Raw genomic sequence first — 18,747 nt, 5'->3', positions numbered from 1 at the left:
GCATATACATTTTCAAATGCACATGGAATGAGCTTTAGGATAGATCACATTAGGCCACAAAATAAGTTTCAGAATATTAGTAAGATTAAAATCAAAACAAGCATCTTTTCCAACCACAATGGTATGAAACTACAAATCAATTACAAAAAAAAAATACAACACAAATACATGGAGGCTAACCAAGGTGCTACTAAATAATCAATAGGTCAATGAAGAAATCATAGAGGAAATTTTAAAATGCCTTGAGACAAATAAAAATGGAAACACATTCCAGAATTTTTTTTTTTTTAAAGACTTTATTTTTTATTTATTTGACAGAGAGAGACACAGCAAGAGAGGGAACACAAGCAGGGGGAGTGGGAGAGGGAGAAGCAGGCCTCCCCACTGAGTAGGGAGCCCGATGTGGGGCTCCATCCCAGCACCCCGGGATCATGACCTGAGCCGAAGGCAGACACCCAACAACTGAGCCACCCAGGCGCCCCAACATTCCAGAATCTTTTGGACACAACAAAAGCAGTTCTATGAGGGAAAATTTTTATAGGTATACAGGCTTACCTCAAGAAACAAGAAATATCTCTGGGCACCTGGGTGGCTCAGTCAGTTAGTGTCTGCCTTTGGCTCAGGTCATGATTTCCGGGTCCTGGGATCAAGCCCCGAATTGGGTTCCCTGCTCAGTGGGGAGTCTGCTTCTCCCTCTCCCTACCCACTTGTGCTCACTCTCTCTCAAATAAATAAAATCTTAAAAAAAAAAAAAAAACCTCAAACAATCTAACATCACACCTAAAGGAACTAAAAAGAACAAAGCTCAAATATAGGAGAAGGAAATAATAAAGATCAAGACAAAAATAAATGAAATAGAGACCAAAAAATAGAAAAGATCAATGAAACTAAGAGCTGGTTCTTTGAATGATAAACAAAATTGATAAGCCTTTAGCCAGACTCATCAAGAAAATGAGAGGACTGCAGTAAATACAATCAAAAATGAAAGAGGGGGAATTAACCAATACCACAGAAATACAAAGGTTTATAAAAGACTACTACTATGAAAAGTTATATGCCAACAAATTGAACAACTTAGAAGAAATGGGTGTCTATAAATACACAGTCTCCCAAGACTGAATCAGGAAGAACTAGAAAATTTGAACAGACTAATTACTAGTAACAAAATTGAATTGGTAATCAAAAAACTCCCAACAAAGAAAAGTCTAGGACCAGATAGCTTTAAATGTTGGAAGAATTCTTTATACCCGTAAAGAATTAATACCATCCTCTTCAAACTATCCAAAAAAAAAAAAAAACTGAAGAGGAGGGAATGCTTTTAAAGTCATTCTACAAAGCCAATATTACCCTGATACCAACAACAGACAAAGACACTACAAAAAAGAAGAAATTACAGACTCTATCCCTAATGAACATAGATGCAAAAATCCTTAACAAAATATTAGCAAACTGAATTCAAAAATACATTAAACAGATCATTCACCACAATATGGGGGGATTTATTCCAGGGATGCAAGGATGGTTGAGTATCTTCAAATCAACATGATATACCACATTAACAAAAGATAAAAATCATATGATGATCTCAGCAGATGCAAAAAAGCACTTGACAAAATTCCACATACATTCATGATAAAAATTCTCAACATACAGGCTATAGAGGGAACATAATAAAGGCTATATATGACTAACCCACAGCTAACGTAAAACTGAAAGCTTTTTCATGATCAGGCACAAGGATGTCCACTCTCAGTGCTTTTACTCAAGATAGTACTGGAATTCACAGCCACAGTAATCAGGAAGAAATAAAAAGCATACAAATTGATAAGGATGAAGTACAACTGTTGCTCTTTATAGATAGCATGATACTGTATATTGAAAACCCTAAAGACTCCACCAAAAATCAGAATAAATGAATTCAGTAAAGTTGCAGGATACAGACATCTGTTGCATTTCTATATATTAAAAACTAGCAAAAAGAAATTAAGAAAACAATCACTTTATAACTGCATCAAAAAGAATATGTAGGAGTAAATTTAATGTAAGAGTTAAAAGACCTGTACTCTGATAATTCTAAGACCCAGATGAAAGAAATTGAAGATGACAATAAATGGAAAGATATACTATACTCATGAATTGGAAGAATATTGTTCAAATATTCATAGTACCCAAAGTAGTCTGCAGATTCAGTGCAATCCCTATGAAAATATCAACAGTACAAAAACAAAACAAAACAAAACAAAATTCAAAATGGATTAAAGACCTAAATGTAAGACCTGAAACCATAAAACTACAAAAATAGTAAACTCTTCAAATCAGTCTTGGCATTTTTTTTTTGCATATGTCTCCTCAGACAAGGAGAACAAAAGCAAAAATAAACAACTGGACTACATCAAACTAAAAAGCTTTTGCACAGCAACGGAAACCAACAAAAGGAAAAGGAAACCTTCTGAATGTGAGAAGGTATTTGCAAATGATATATCCAATAAGGGTTAATATCTACAACATATAAAAAACTCATAACTCAATGCCAACAAAAATCTAATTTAAAAATGGGCAGTGGACCTGAATAGTTTTACAAAGACATACAGATGACCAACAGACACATGAAAAGATGCTCAACATCACTAATCATCAGGGAAATGCAAATCAAAACCACAATGAGATATCACCTCACACCTGTTAGAATGGATAGTACAAAAAATACAAGAAACAGCAGGTGTTGGTGAAGATGTAGAGAAAAGGCAATCCTCATGTGCTGTTGGTGGGAATATAAGTTGTTCCTTCCACTATGGAAAACCATATGGAGGTTCCTCAAAAACTTAAAAATAGAAATACTGGGGCATCTGGGTGGCTCAGCCAGTTAAGCATCTGCCTCAACTCAGGTTGTGACCCCAGGGTCAGGCTTCCTACTCAGTGGGGAGTCTGCCTCTCCATCTGCCCCTCCTCCCCCCGGTGCACTCTCTTGCTCTTTCATTCTTTCAAATTAATAAAATTTTAAGAAAAATATGGTATGGTCCAACAATGTCACCTCTGGTATTTACCTGAATAAAACAAAAACATATTCAAAAATATATATACACCCCTATGTTTCTTGCATTATTTACAATAGCCAAGATATGGAAACAACCTAGGGATCCATCAGTACATGAGTAAGTAAAGATGTGCTACATATGCACATGTATTTGTGTGTTTACACACACACAGTGCAATAGTACTCAGCAATAAAGAAGAATGGAATCTTGCCATTTGCTACAACATATTATTCTGAGTGAAGTGCGTCAGAGAAAGACATATTGTATGATTTCACTCACATGGGGAATCCAAAAACAAAACAGACTCAGAGAGCATACTGCTGATTGTCAGATGGGAGAGGGATGGGGTAACAGGTGAAATAGGTGAAGGGGATTAAGAGATACAAACTTCCAGTTATAACTAAGTCACAGATTTTAAAGTACAGCAAAGGGAATATAGTCAATAATACTGTAATATCTTTGTATGGTGACAGATGGTGAGCATTTTGTAATGTAAATAAATATTAAATCACTAGTTGTATGCCTGAATATTGTATGTCAACTATGAAGTTAAAAAAATAATAAAAAATAAATAAATCAGCCTAAGCCTACCACTAAGAAAACATCACATCACAAAGGAAGAGCACAAGAAAAGAAATGAATAGAAGAACCACAAAACACCCAGAAAATAATTAACAGAATGGAAATACATACCCATCAATAATTACTTTAAATGTAAATGGACCAAATTCTCCTATGAAAAGACAGAGTAGCTGAATGGATTTAAGAAAGAAAAAAAAAAGGGGGGCCCATCTATAGGCTGCCTGCTGAAGACTCACTTCAGATATAAGGAAACAGACTGAAAGTGAAGGAATGGTAAAAGGTATTTCATACAAATGGGAACCACTAGAAAGCTTGGCTAACTATATCAGACAAAACTGACTATAAAACAATAATAAGAAACAAAGGTCACTACATAGTGATAAAGGAGTGATCCAAAAAGAACATATAATGTGACATACAAGTACTTAAATACATAAAGCAAATTTTGACAAACCTAAAGGAAAAAATAGCAATACAATAGTAGGGATCTGTTTTTTTAGTTTTTAAATTCCAGTTAACATACAGTGTAATATTAGTGTCACGTGTGGAGTTTAGGGATTCAACACTTACATACAGCACCCGAAGTGCTCATCAGAAGTCAGGAACTTTAATACCCCACTTTCATCAATAGATCATCCAGACACAAAACCTTAAGGAAACATTGGCTGAAATAACACATTAGGTACGATGGAATTAACATATACAGAACATTCCATCCGAAAGTTAACAATACACATTTTTAAGCACACATGGAACATCTTCCAGGATTGATCATATATTGGCCACGAAACAAGTCTTAAGAAATTGAAGATTGAAATAACAGGCCAATTTCCCCCAAATACAATGATACGAAACTAGAAATCAATTACAAGAAAAAAAAATGGAAAATTCACAAGTGTGTGTAATGAAACCAAATGCTCTTAAGCAACCAGTAGGTCAAAGAACAAATCAACAGAGAAATTTAAAAATATTTTGAGACAGTTGAAGATGGATATACGATATATCAAAACTTAGAACTATTTTTTGCTGCATCCCCCAAGAGAGAAGTTCATAGCATTAAGTGCCTATGTCAAGAAACAAGATTTCAAATAGACAACTTTACACCTCAAGGAACTAGAAAGAGAATAAGTGAAGCCCAAAGTTGGCAAAAGGAAGGAAATAACAAAGATCAGAGCAGAGGGGCGCCTGGGTGGCTCAGTTGTTGGGCATCTGCCTTTGGCTTAGGTCATGATCCCAGGATCCTGGGATCGAGCCCCACATCGGGCTCCCTGCTCGGTGGGAAGCCTGCTTCTCCCTCTCCCACTCCCCATCCCCGCTTGTGTTCCCTCTCTTGCCATGTCTCTCTCTGTCAAATAAATAAATAAAAAAAAAAAGATCAGAGCAGAAATAAATGAAATAAAGACTAAAAAGATCAAAGAGACTAAGAGTTGGTTCTTTGTAAAGATAAAATTAACAAGCCTTTAGCTAGACTAACCAAGAAAAGAGAAAACTAAAATAAATGAAATCAGAATGAAAGAGGAGACATTACAACTGATAACACAGAAATATAAAGGATCATAAGAGACTGGTATGAATAATTGTACACCAACAAATTGGACAACTTAAAGAAATGGATAAATTCCTAGGAACATAAAATTTACCAAAAAGGCATCATGAAGAAATAGAAAATCTAAAAAGACTGATTACTAGTAAGGAGATTGAATTAGTAATCAAAAACATCCCGACAAACAAAGTCCAAGACCAGAGGGCTTTCCTGGTGAATTCTAAAAACATGTAAGAAGAATCAGTACCAATCCATTTTGAACATTTGCAAACAATAAAAGAGGAGGGAACTCTTCAAACTTACTTTGCAGGGCCGGCATTACCCTGGTACCAAAACTATGTGCGAAAACACTGGTCAGTGTCCCCCATGAACATAGATGCAAAAATCATGAACAAAATATTATCAAGTCAGATTCAGCAATATGTTATAAGAGGATCATACACCATCGAGTTGCATTTATTCCAGAGATGCAAAGATGGTTCCCCATTCACAAATCAGTGTGATACACCTCATTAACAAAATGAAGAGTAAAAATCATAAAATGATCTCAATAGATGCAGAAAAAGCATTTGGCAAAATCCAACATCTTTTCCTGATAGAAACTCAACAAATGGGGTATAGAGGGAATGTACCTTGACATAATAAAATCCACATATTAGAAGCCCACAGCTATCATCATACTCAATGGTGAAAAGCTGAAAGCTTTTCCTTTAAGATCACAAACAAGGAGGCCCACTCTCACCACTTTTACTCAAAAAAGTATTGGAAATCTTAATCAGAGCAATTATTCAAGAAATGAAATGTCCCCAAATTGGAAAAGTAAAACTGTCACTCTTTGCAAATGACATGATTTATATAAGAAATCCTAAGACTTTATCAAAAAACATGAGAGACTATGGACTCCGGGAAACAAACTGAGGGTTTTAGAGGGGAGGGCGGTGGGGGGATGGGTTAGCCCGGTGATGGGTATTAAGGAGGGCACGTATTGCATGGAGCACTGGGTGTTATACACAAACAATGAATCATGGAACACTACATCAAAAACTAATGAGGTACTGTATGGTGACATAATTTAAAAAAAAAATGAATTCAGTAAAGTTGCAGAATACAAAACCAATATACAGAAATCTGTTGCATTCCTATTCACTAATAAAAAACTATCAGAAATTTTTAAAAAGTTACTTTAAAAATTCTTAAATGCTATACTCATAGAGGATAGGTGGTTTTCAGAGGCAAGGCATGAGAGGCAGGCAAAATGCATGTAGGGAGACAAAGGTAAAAAACTTCTAAAGTTGTAAAGTAAATAAGTTATAAGGATGTAATGTACAGTGTGGTGACTATAGTTAATAAAATAAATTGTATATCTGAAAGCTGTTAAAGAGTAGGTCTCGAAAGTTCTCCTTACTAGAAAAACACGTTTTGTAACTATGTATGACAATGGATATTAACTACTATTATGTGATCTTTTCGCAGACTATGCAAACATCAATCATTATGTCATACACAATACACATACAATAAACATTAAAAGCTAATTACATTCATTACCACTAAAATAAATGCTAAATGGAATTTGTCAGGTGAAAATAAAATGAAACCAGTTAACGTCGTAAAAACATACGAATGTTCGGTGTAAAAACTCAGTGGTAAATAAGTCGTCAAAGTCAGATTCACTAATATTGTAATGGTGATTCCTAATTCATTTACAACTCTAGTTTAAAACAGTTTTTACTCTAGGTAAAAAAACATTAAAAATAACTGCAACTACACTAATTTGTTATTGGATACAAAATATTAAAAATTAATTTTAACTTCAGTAACCTAAAGTTTGGGGGGCATGGAATGAAAATGTAAAGTTTAGGTATGCTATTAAAATTAAATTAGGTTGTTATAAATATATCACATTTTATGTAAGCTTCATGGTAACCACAAAGGAAAAACCTGTACTAATTACAGAAAAGATTATGATAAAAGACTCAAAGCATACCACTACAAAAAGTCATCACATCACAAAAGATGACTGCAAGATATAAGAAGCAAGGAACATAGGATCTACAAAACAGTCAGAAGGGAACAAAATGGCAATATTTTTTTTTTAAAGATTTTATTTATTTATTTGACAGAGAGAGACACAGCGAGAGAGGGAACACAAGCAGGGGGAGTGGGAGAGGGAGAAGCAGGCTTCCCGTGGAGCAGGGAGCCCGATGCGGGGCTCGATCCCAGGACCCTGGGATCATGACCTGAGCCGAAGGCAGACGTTTAACAACTGAGCCACCCAGGCGCCCCCAAAATGGCAATATTAATTCATTATCTATCAGTAGTTTCTTTAAATGTAAATGGATTAAATTCTCCATTCAAACCACAGAAACTGCCAAATGGATGAAATATAGTCCAAATAATATGCCACCTAAAAGAAGACTTTAGCCTTAAAAACAACACAGACTGAGTGATGGGACAGAAAAAGGTTATTTCAATCAAATGATAATAGAAATCAGGAGTAGCTATAGTTACATCAGACAAAATAGATTATAAGCTAAAAATCTCCAAAAGAGACAGAGGTAATTATATAATGATAAAAGGGTTAATCCATCAAGATATATCAGTTATAAATATTTATGCACCCAACATCAGAGCACCTAAATATATAAAACAAACACTAACAATAACTAAAAGGAGAAATAAACAGCAATACAATGATAGTAGGGGACTTTAATATGTCACTCTTATCAATGGATAGAACATCCAAACAATCAATAAGGAAACCATGGGATTTAAATAATGCTATAGACACAATGGACCTAACAGAACAGACATACACAGTACAGTCCCTCCAACAACAGCAAAATATACATTCTTCTCAGGCACACAAAGAAAATTTTCTAGGATATGTAATATAGTAGGACACAAGATAAGTCTTAGCAAATTTAAGATTGAAATCATAGCAAGTATGTTTTCTGACCACAATGATAGGAAACTAGAAATCGCTAGGGAAAATACTGGAGAATTCACAAATACATAGAAATTCAACAACATACCCTTAAATAACAAATGGATCAAATTAAAAATTAAAAGTGAAATTAAAAAGTATCTTAAAAAAAAAAAAGTATCTTGAGCCAATTGGAAACACAACATACCAAGACTTATGGGTAGCAGCAAAAGCAGTTCTAAGAAGGAAGATTATAGTGAGAAGTACCTAAATCAAGAGAAAGATCTCAAATAAACAACCTAACTTACCAGCACAAGGAACTGGAAAAAACAAAATAAGCCTAAAGTTAGCAGGAAAGAAAGATTAGAACAAAAATAAATGAAATGGAGTATAGGAAGATAATAGAAAAGATTAACAAAACTCTAGGAGTTGATTCTTTGAAAAGAAGAAATTGACAAACCTTTAGCCTAACCAAGAAATAAGGACTTAAGATTATAAATGGAAGAGGAGACATTACAACTGATACCAGAGAAATGCAAAGGATCATAGGAGACTACTATGTACAACTATATGCCAGCAAACTGGACAACCTAGGAGAAATCAGTAAATTGCTAAAAACATATAGCCTACCAAGACTGAATCATTAAGAAATAAAAAATAGGAATAGAACAGTTACTAATAAGATGACGGAATCCATAATCAAAAATCTCCCAACAAAGAGAAGCCCAGGGCCAGGTGATTTTACTGGTAAATTATACCACACTTTTTTTTAGGTTTTATTTATTTGTCAGAGAGGGCACAAGCAGGGGGAGGGACAGAGGGAGAAACAGGCTCACCGCAGAGCAAGGAGCCCTATGCAGGACTTGATCCCAGGATCATGAGATCACGACCTGAGCCGAAGGCAGACGCCCAACCGACTGAGCCACCCAGGCATCCCTCTACCACACTTTTAAAAAATTAATGCCAATCCTTCTCAAACTCATAAAAAGTAGTGGGGCGACTGGGTGGCTCAGTTGGTTTAAGCACCTGCCTTCGGCTCAGGTCATGGTCCCAGGGTCCTGAGATCGAACCCTATGTCAGGCTCCCAGCTCAGCAGGGAGCCTCTTTCTCCCTCTCCCCTCTGCTTGTGCAGGCTCTCTCTCTCCCTCCCTCTCAAATAAATAAAGTCTTGGGAAAAAAAAAAACTCTTCCAAAAAGTAGAAAAGGAAGAAACACTCCCAAGCTCATTTTCACAAAGCCAGCATTAACCTGATAAGAAAGCCAGGTAAGGACACTACAAGAAAAGAAAAACTATAGACCAACATTCCTGATAAAGATGCAAAAATTTTCAAAAAAAATATTAAACCAAATTCCACAGCACATTAAAAGGACCAAACACTATGATCTAGTGGGAGTCATCCCTGGGATGTAAGGATGGTTCAACATATGCAAGTCAATAAATGTGATGCATCACATTAATTGAATGAAAAATACAAATCCTCTGATCATCTAATTAGATGGAGAAAGAGCCTTTGACAAAATTCAGTATCTATTCATGATTTAAAAAAACAAATAAACCTACCTCAACAAATTAGGGAAAGAAGGAATACCTTGGGGCACCTGGGTGGCTCAATTGTTAAGTGTTTGCCTTTGGCTCAGGTCATGATCCCAGGGTGCTGGGATCAAGCCCCGCATTGGGCTCCCTGCTCTGCGGGGAGCCTGCTTTTCCCTCCCACTCCCCCTGCTTGTGTTCCCTCCCTCGCTGTGTCTCTGTCAAATAAATAAAATCTTAGAGAGAGAGAGAGAGAGAGAGAGAAAGAGAGAAAGAAGGAAAGAGGGGAGGAAGGGAGGAATACCTTAACATAATAAAGACATGGGTTTATTTCTGGGCTCTAAATTGTTCCATTGGTCTGTCTATTGTATATTTGAAAGTTACTAAGAAAGTAAATCTTAAGTTCTCATCATAAGGAAAAAATTTTAAAACTGTGAAATGATGGATGTTAACTTTATTGTGTTAATCATTTCACAGTGTATGCATTGTGTACCTTACACTTACACAGTGTTATATGTCAATTATATCAATATATCTGGAAAAAATTGGTTAAATGCTAAATTTCAATAGACATCCAAAATTTTCCAAGTATTTTAAAGCTTAGAATTGAAAGTTCATACTGCATTTTGTGTTTCCCTTAACTCAAGTATCTATTTACACAGTATTTTTCCAATGCTTTTAGAGTTATGAAGTTATTCTATAGCCAGACAGAATTATAGATAAAAGTTATATTACAGAGGTCCAACATATTTAATAATTAGAAACATTATTGCTTTTGTTGCCCTAGCTAGTTGTTTTTATTTTTATTTTATTTTTTTTAAGATTTTATTTATTTATTTGAGAGAGAGAGAATGAGAGAAAGAGCACATGAGAGGGGGGCAGGTCAGAGGGAGAAGCAGACTCCCTGCCAAGCAAGGAGCCTGATGCGGGACTTGATCCAGGGACTCCAGGATCATGACCTGAGCCAAAGGCAGTTGCTTAACCAACTGAGCCGCCCAGGCGCCCCTAGCTAGTTGTTTTAATATGTCCAGCTTTTTGTGGTTTGTAATACTTGACTAATGATTCCCTTATGGTAAGACATTTTGAAATTATAAGAACTGTATTATAAGTTACTGGACAGGGTACCCATTTCAGGTTGAAAAAATTCATCCACATGAGCAAGACGGTCTACGGTGGTAGTTAAGAGCAGGGACTCTGAGGCCAGACTGCTGGGGTATAAACCCTGACTCTGCCTCTAACCAGTTGTGTGTGAATCTTGGGCAAACTATTTTTTGCTTATCTGTGCCCCCATTTCCAGAAACTACCTGGTAAATGGGGATAAATATATAGAATTCACCTCCTCATGTTGGCAGGATTAAATGAGTTAACATATGTAAAATGCCTGTTCTTTTATCGTTTCTACTGTTAAAATGTGCATTAATGACATGTGTTGTATATTAGAACTGTTTTGATTGAACCTCAAGTGCTATTCTTAAGAGGAACAACATTTTTGCGGGGGGGGGTTGGATTCATACTAAGGTATTAGAAATTTCTGATGCTTTAAATGTTTTTTTTTTTTTAAGTTTTGAGTAAGAAAAAAAAAAAGACTAAAGCTTCCTAACTCCCTATCAGATTTAGAGTTCCCACTTCTTACCCGTTTCACCCACCAGCCTATTGATTGACACTGGATCCCATTAGGTAAGGCTCCCCCTCCTGCTCCCTCCCCTCTACAGTCAGCATTGTCCCACTTGAGTTCTTTGAGATTGTTAAGTCTTCATCCCACTGTGAATTGTAACGGTAATGTGAATTTTTTTTTCCTCAGATAATACAGCAAACACACCAAGTAGTAGAAACTGAGCAAAACAAAGAAATTGATAAATGGAAAAGACTCGCTCAGTTGAAGAATCGTGAGTTGGACAAGTTCCGCACAGAATTAGACTCCATATTAGATGTTCTTCGAGAGCTGCACCGGCAGGGGGTGGTTGTGCCGGTTGCTTTTGCAGATGACGTGAATGCGCCAGAGTATTACTAGAAACTGGGATTTCCCAGGACCTCACGGAAAGCCCTGAAGATGGAGGGTGTATGGGACTATGCCACTGTCAGAAGAAGGCTTTTGAAAACAAGTGTTCCAGTGTGTGGCCGGGAAGCAAATAATACGAAAGCAACATTTCAAAATAAATTGCCCTAACCCAGTAAGGAAAAATATTATGCTGTATTTTACTGAAAATCATTAAGCAGTCACATGTTAAGTAATTTATGGACAAGTCCCTTTGTGTCTGGTGATTAGAACGAGTGAGATTAGTTGGAACAGGTCTTAACTTCTAGTCTAGATGCAGAAAGAAAAAAATTGCTCATACTCTGCCATTTTTGACTAAGTGTGTATTCTGAATCCTTGGTGCCAGAAAAACAGCTCCTCTTTCTCATGGAAACATGGAGAAGAACGTGAGCACAGTGGTTTGGACAGATGCAGCGAGTCACCAGAGTAGTAGAGCTTCCACAATAATTGACAAGAATGATAACTTTGTACAGCAGACAGTGAACGCTCTGCGTTCTCCCAGATTTCCACTTCTACCTCTGGCTGCCTCATGTTTGCACCTGACAGAAGTTCACATGTAACAGGGGAATTCGATTTCTTCATTGTTTTAATCTTTTATGCTCCAGGTCTTAAATACTAGTCCTTTTTTGAAAGTCTTAGATTATAAACAGAATATAACATCTTTATTTAAAAAGTAATGTATGTTCATTAGAAAAAATTAAAAGCATGCATAAAAGTAGCCAGATTGTTCTTTTTTACAATGCCCATTTCCAAAAGCAGATCGTATATAAAATACTGGTAAATTCAAGCTGTAGCCACCTTGTTTTCAAGTGTTCCGGCCCTGTGCTGTCCTATAGGAGTAGAGTATGAGGCACATGTTATTTTCAGTTTCCTATTATAGCCTCATTTAAAAAGAAGGAAATGAAATTAATTTGTTAATTTATATTATGTAATATATCTAAAATAGCAGTATAAAACGAGTTTTTACATTTTTTTCCATACTTAGTCTCCAAAGTCTGGTGTGTTTTACATTTACAGCACAACTCAGTTTGGACTAGCCACATTCCAAGTGCTCAATGACCATATGCCACTAAGTGCAATTCTGAAATAATAATAAAGAGTGAAATACTTTGTAAAAGACAGGTGAAATAGATCTTGGTGAAATTATGGGTAGCAAATGTAAAATGTGGAAATTAAGTAATTCAATTAATGTCTTAATGTTCAACATTTTTTATGTCCTTTAAGAGGGTAGAACAAGCATTAAAGGTAGCTATTTTTTATGTGAAAGAATTTTATTTTAAGTTATAACATAAACTATTTTGGTTATTAATTGAGTGTACTTTTGTGTAGTTTTTATCTGCAAACCTATTAATTTATAGCTACACCCCTCCCTCTTGACTGTCCATTAGCCATTCATTCCAAGCACAAACATGGTTGATTCTGAAACATAAGAAGTGCAAACATCAAATATTACTATCAGAAAAAAGTACATCCTATTTTGATGAGGATTCTGTTTCTCTTTTGGAATAAGCTGTGCGCATGGCAGGTGTTCAATTCTGTTTACAGATTAAAGATCCCTAAGTACTATCAGAATTATTAGTTACAACTATAAACCTCAAGAACCATACTCCATTCCTTAGTCATTGTCCAAAGGGTCTAGGATGAGAACATAGAAGATAGACAGCACTTAGGCTATCTTGAATAGGAAGGCACTTTTTTTTTAAGATTTTATTTATTAGAGTGCGCACGAGCTGGGGGGAGGGGCAGAGGGCGAGAGAGAAGCAGACATCCTGCTGAGCACAGAACCCTGAGATCATGACCTGAGCCGAAGGCAGATGCTTAACCAACTGAGCCATCCAGGCGCCCTTGAATAGGAAGGCTTTTTTGAAGAATTAAACTCCAAAAATTATCAGTCCCTTTCTACCAATTCCATTCCCCTCACAATGTCATAAGGTACCTGCATCCATAGGGCAGAAACCTCATCGGGATATAGGGCTTGCTGCTGACACCACTGCTTTTGTGCACGTTCTGATTCGATCTGTTACTTTGAGCCCATAGCATGTTATAACTAGGGTCAACCCACCAACCTTGGGAAATCCAGACTTTAAGTATTAGGGTCCCATTCCATATTACAAATACCCTAAATTTGTGACTAAAGGCCAAGAAGTTGAAAACACTTTCCTACCCATACTACTAAGGACTCTAATTAGGTCAGATCCACAGGTACATGATGTAACAGAGTTAATCTCAGAATAAGATAGATACTTTATAGTTACATAGCTATTCACGCTATCCTGCTTTGAGTAACTCCTTAGCAATGAATGGTGATAAGAGTGAAGTTTGAAAATTTTCCAAACCTCCCAAGTGACTCTAATTCTATTTTGGTGTTCGAACCCATGAATTAGAGCCTTCCTTTCCAGTGTCTGTAGAAAAGTCTAAAATGAAAAGCACATGGATTCTTTCTCAGCACCTGTCCAGCCCTAACTAGTCTATTTATGCCCCTAAAGTCTAAACCATAGTAGGTCCATTTGTCTGCAGGTTTGCTGAAAGCTTCAATCACAACCACATAAATAATACACATAGGAGGAAACATTTTTTCCACCCACACTTGCTTTGTAGGATTGTTATGAGGAATGTTTGAAGGGCAGTGTCAGTTCTCTAGGAGGGGAAGGGAAGCACTGAGTTTCATCAGAACAAAATGAATCATTCGTAATTGAGGAACAAGAGAAATGGACTAGACTTTGGGGAGAAGCAGACAAAAAAAAAAAGGAACAGGCCCTGGAGCACAAAAGTGAAGAGGCGAGAACACAGCAGGAGTCTGACCCAGTGGAGCAACTCCCATTAAACCTTCCCTGCACTTGAACCCTTCATGGTGGCCTGCCAGTGGTCCCCACCTCAGGGTACTGATATGACGATTAGAAAATCTTGATGCAGGGGACAGAGGATAGTAGACTGCACATGGTCTGTGTTTAAGTCCTTGGAGAAAGGTCTGGAAAGGATTTTGGAGAAGACTTTGTGAGGTAGGCAAAAGTGAAGTCATGAGGGAAAGAATATTTGTAAAAGGGTTAAATTGAGCCTGCTTATTGGAAAAGACTGAGTAGAAAGAAGCATATTTTGGGGGGGTGGTTTTAAGTTACCCCAGCTCCTGGCAGTAAGTGTAAATAATCACACATTTGCATGTCCATGTCTTACCTGTTAGGCTCACTATCAGGGCCACATGCAAGGAGCCCCAGTAAGAGCCAGCAGGTGCTCATTCCCCAGCTTGGGATCAGAGCCTTCACAGCAGCAGAGTCCCTTATACATAGTATCAATACATTAATTGCCTTCTTTTGTCCCTTGACCTTCACCTTCAAATACAACCCTCTCTTCCCTCCAAGACCCAGAGACTAGATCTACACTCTACCACTCCCGACAGGATAACGCAGAGCCTGCGTCTCTACCTTTTCTCTCTCTTGAGTGCCGGCCCCTATTCCCAGTTCCTGCCGGAATTACCCACTGTTCTCAAAGAAGTCAACATGTCTGAAACCAGCTCATTTTACTTCCTGAAACCCGCTGCCCATTCCCCTGCGATTCCACATTCATCCAGAAAGTTCTAAACTTTGACGCATTCTCAACTGTCGTCAATTTGGGATGCGTTAACAAATTACCATGGATTGGGTGGTTTAAACAACAAACATTCATTTCTCACAGTTCTGGAGGCTGGGAAGTCCAAGATCAAGGTGGGTGCATGACGGTTTCCTTCCTGGCCTGAAGAGGTCCGCTTGTATCCTCACACCGTAGAAAACAGAGAAGCAAGCTCTCCTGGGACTTTTACGAGGGCTCTAATCTCATTCATAATGGCGCCGCCCTTACCACCTGATCTAATCCCAATTACCTCTGAAAGGCCCCACCTCCTAGTACCATCACACTGAGGGGTTGGGTTTCAACATACGCATTTTGAGGGGACAAACATTTAATCCATATCGACGAACTCTCCTCAACATGTGGTCATCAATCCTGTAGCCAATCTCTTCAAAAATAATATTTGTATCTACCTGTCCTTTTTCCATTCCCATATCCACCACCACTGAAGCCCGGTCACCATTTTACTCCTTACTTTTCTCATAGAGTTAAGTTTAATTGATGCCTCTCCCCCAGTGCTCTCCTCACTCCAAATAGCCTGCAAAACAACATTGCTAGGTAGTTCTTCCTAAAACTCTGCTTGATGCATACCAGCTTCCCACTTCTCCCAGCTGTTTTTTAGGTGTAAATGTTAGAATCCTTACCCTAAGTCGTCAAGGCACTATTCAGTCTGACCTGGCCTTCCTCTTCACACTCCATTCCAGACCTCTACTCTCTTACACAAATACTCCCTATGCCAGTTTCCTATTTCTGCTGGAACAAATTACCACAAATTCAATGGCTTAAAACAGCACAGATTGATCATCTTAACCATTCTGTAGATCAGAGCTCCAACACAGTTCTCATTGGGCTAAAATCAAGGTATCAGCAGGGCAGCATTCCTTCTGGAGACTGGGAGAAAATGTTTCCTTGCTTTTTCCAGCCTTTCCTTCTCCTTCTCCACCTCTATTCCTTAGCTTTGCCCCCCTCCCTTCATCCTCATAGCGACCTTCCATCTCTCTGAGCATTCTTCCGTGCCTCTGACTCAAAACAGCTGGGAGACGTTCTCCGCCTTTTAAGGGCCCATATGATTAGATTGGTCCCACCTGGACAATCCAAGATGCTCTTCCCATCTCTCCATTTCCAGATCCTTAACAACAAAAGTCCCTTTTGGCATGTACAGGACATTTTCACAGGTGGCTACCCTGGGGTGAGGTTAGCAGAGAACATGATTCTGCCTACCACACTCCTCTCATTCAAACCCATCTCCTAATCTAATCATGCCATCTATGCTAACACCTTGGCTTATGTTCTCCTTTCCATTTGACCATCTCGCCCCCCACCATGTCCTTTGTTCACCACACCAAGTTTTCATGATCACATTCTTCTCTAAACCAAACATACAGTCTGCATCCAATGCCTGATTATATTTCTCATTGTATACACACATACACTCACATCCCCGCCTCCCCTGTTCATCTATTTTCTTAGGATCTCTTGGAGGAATCAGTTCCACGATGATGATAATGGCAGCAACGACACAGCCTTCTCAGGGACTTTGATAGAGAAGGAACCATCGCAGAGCTGCTACACAAATAGGCTTAGAAGTAAACAACTTCTCTAGTGTTTATGGAATCTAATAGTTAATTTTCTAAAAATTTTATATCACGGGGTGCCTGGGTGGCTCAGTTGGTTAAGCAACTGCCTTCAGCTCAGGTCATGATCCTGGAGTCCTGGGATCGAGTCCCGCATCAGGCTCCCTGCTCAGCGGGGAGTCTGCTTCCCCCTCTGACCCTCCCCCCTCTCATGTGCTTTCTCTCTCTCTCATTCTCTCTCTCTCAAATAAATAAAATCTTAAAAAAAAATTTATATCACTGTATTTCAGATTTTAATGTGAATTTTCTTTAACCACAAAGACTCTACTTGAGGAGAAAAACCAAAGGGGATTTCTATCTTCTAACAAATTGTCTACTAGCCTTTAAACACATGATGCTTTAAGCAACGTTAGTGCTGTGCCATGAATAAACAGGATTTACCAGGTGTAGTGAATATGGGAAGACGAAGGGAAAAACCAAAAAGTCGTTCATAAGTGTGAATTTGAACCTCAGATTGTTCACAGGAGAAACCATTATCCAAGGTGGGTATCACATCGACATAATGCCTGAGTGTGATGAGAAAGCTGATTTCCCTACTCATAGAATTATGCTGCTAATTTCTTAGGTGCTAAAGCAGTTTCCTCATATTTGTTCCTAATAAGTATGGAACAGTTTAGACTTTACAAAATCAGACTAAATATATCCCCATACTGCCAGATCACTGGGCTAAATTTCCCCCATAAGAAGGATATGATTATACTCCCAGAAAAATTCTTCCTGTGAATAATAGGCTTTTCGAGAGTAAGTTTCCCGCAGTGGAGGGCTAGAGTAGAGCCGGAGGGAACCAGTGGAAATACAATAGGCCCTAGGAGCCAAAGATCATTGATGTCCTTAAAGATATGACATTCTCCCAGAAGTTCACTGATGAGGGAGCATGTGAACAATAGATTAAGACACAGCTGCATAACTATCACCACAAGTCAACTAGAATATGTTTTGATATTTGGACAATAGCCCATTGGTACTAGCAATAGGAATAATGAAGCCTGAGAGAACTTGGAGATATGATAAAATAAACCATTCTAAATCTGTTGGACTCCTTAACAATATGCAGGAGATGAGCTAGATGTCTTTTGCAGATCTCTCTTAATGCAGGGCTCATGCCTGCAAAGTCTAAAGCTAGCTTTTTCAGCAGGGAGAGGGTACAAATCAAGATTCCTGCCCTGGTGAAGTTTACCATATGGCAGGAGAGATCAGACAAGTATATGTAGCCAAATAGGAATAAATGCGATAAAAGTGTTATGAAGTGTGAGTGGAGCATGGAAGAAAAAAAAATTCCTTTCACCTGGGATCTGGAAAGCCTTTTTGGAAAATGTGGCTATGGGGATGGATCTTAAGGAATGGGTAAAATTTTGGCAGAACAGGACATAAGAAAGGAAATTCCAAAAACTGATTCCAAAATTCACATAGAAATGCAAAGGACCCCAAATAGCTACAACAACTTCAAGCAAGAAGAACAAAGTTGGAGGACTTACAATATCTGATTTCAACACTAATTATAAAGCTACAGTAATCAAGAAGTATGATTTGGCATAAAATAGGCAAATAGAACAATGCGACAGAATAGAACATCCAGAAATAAGCCAACACATGTACATGGACAACTGGTTTTCAAAAAAGGCACAAAGGCAACTCAGTAAGAAAGGTTCTTTTCAACAAATAATGCTGAAACATTAGATATCTTAATATAAAAAATAAAAATAAAAGTAAACTTTGATCCATACCTCACAACATACACAAAGATTAACTCAAAATGGATCATAGACCTTAATATAAAACCTAACACTATAAAACTTATAGGAAATAAAATAAGATTAAATATTTATGACCTTAAGTTTGGTGAAGACTTCTTTGACACAAC

At 37.6% G+C, this 18,747-nt stretch overlaps 1 protein-coding gene across 4 annotated transcripts in view; it reads left to right on the top strand.

The window, feature by feature from the left end:
* Window positions 1-13,101, top strand: part of CEP162 (centrosomal protein 162) — a 107,903-nt gene extending 94,802 nt beyond the window's left edge. For all 4 annotated transcript variants that reach the window (XM_034991147.1, XM_034991143.1, XM_034991146.1 and 1 more), the window contains one exon: window positions 11,419-13,101. In XM_034991147.1, the coding sequence (XP_034847038.1) occupies window positions 11,419-11,628 (210 nt within the window). In that variant the 3' untranslated portion in view covers window positions 11,629-13,101. The remainder of the gene's footprint in view (window positions 1-11,418) is intronic.
* The last annotated feature ends 5,646 nt before the right edge of the window (window positions 13,102-18,747 follow it).

The sequence above is a fragment of the Mirounga leonina genome, unplaced genomic scaffold, assembly GCF_011800145.1.
Source record: "Mirounga leonina isolate KUSES-001 unplaced genomic scaffold, KU_Mleo_1.0 Mir_53, whole genome shotgun sequence".
Lineage (NCBI taxonomy): Eukaryota > Metazoa > Chordata > Mammalia > Carnivora > Phocidae > Mirounga > Mirounga leonina.
Note: the sequence above shows the minus strand (reverse complement) of the source record. Positions and strands in the feature narration are given on the sequence as shown.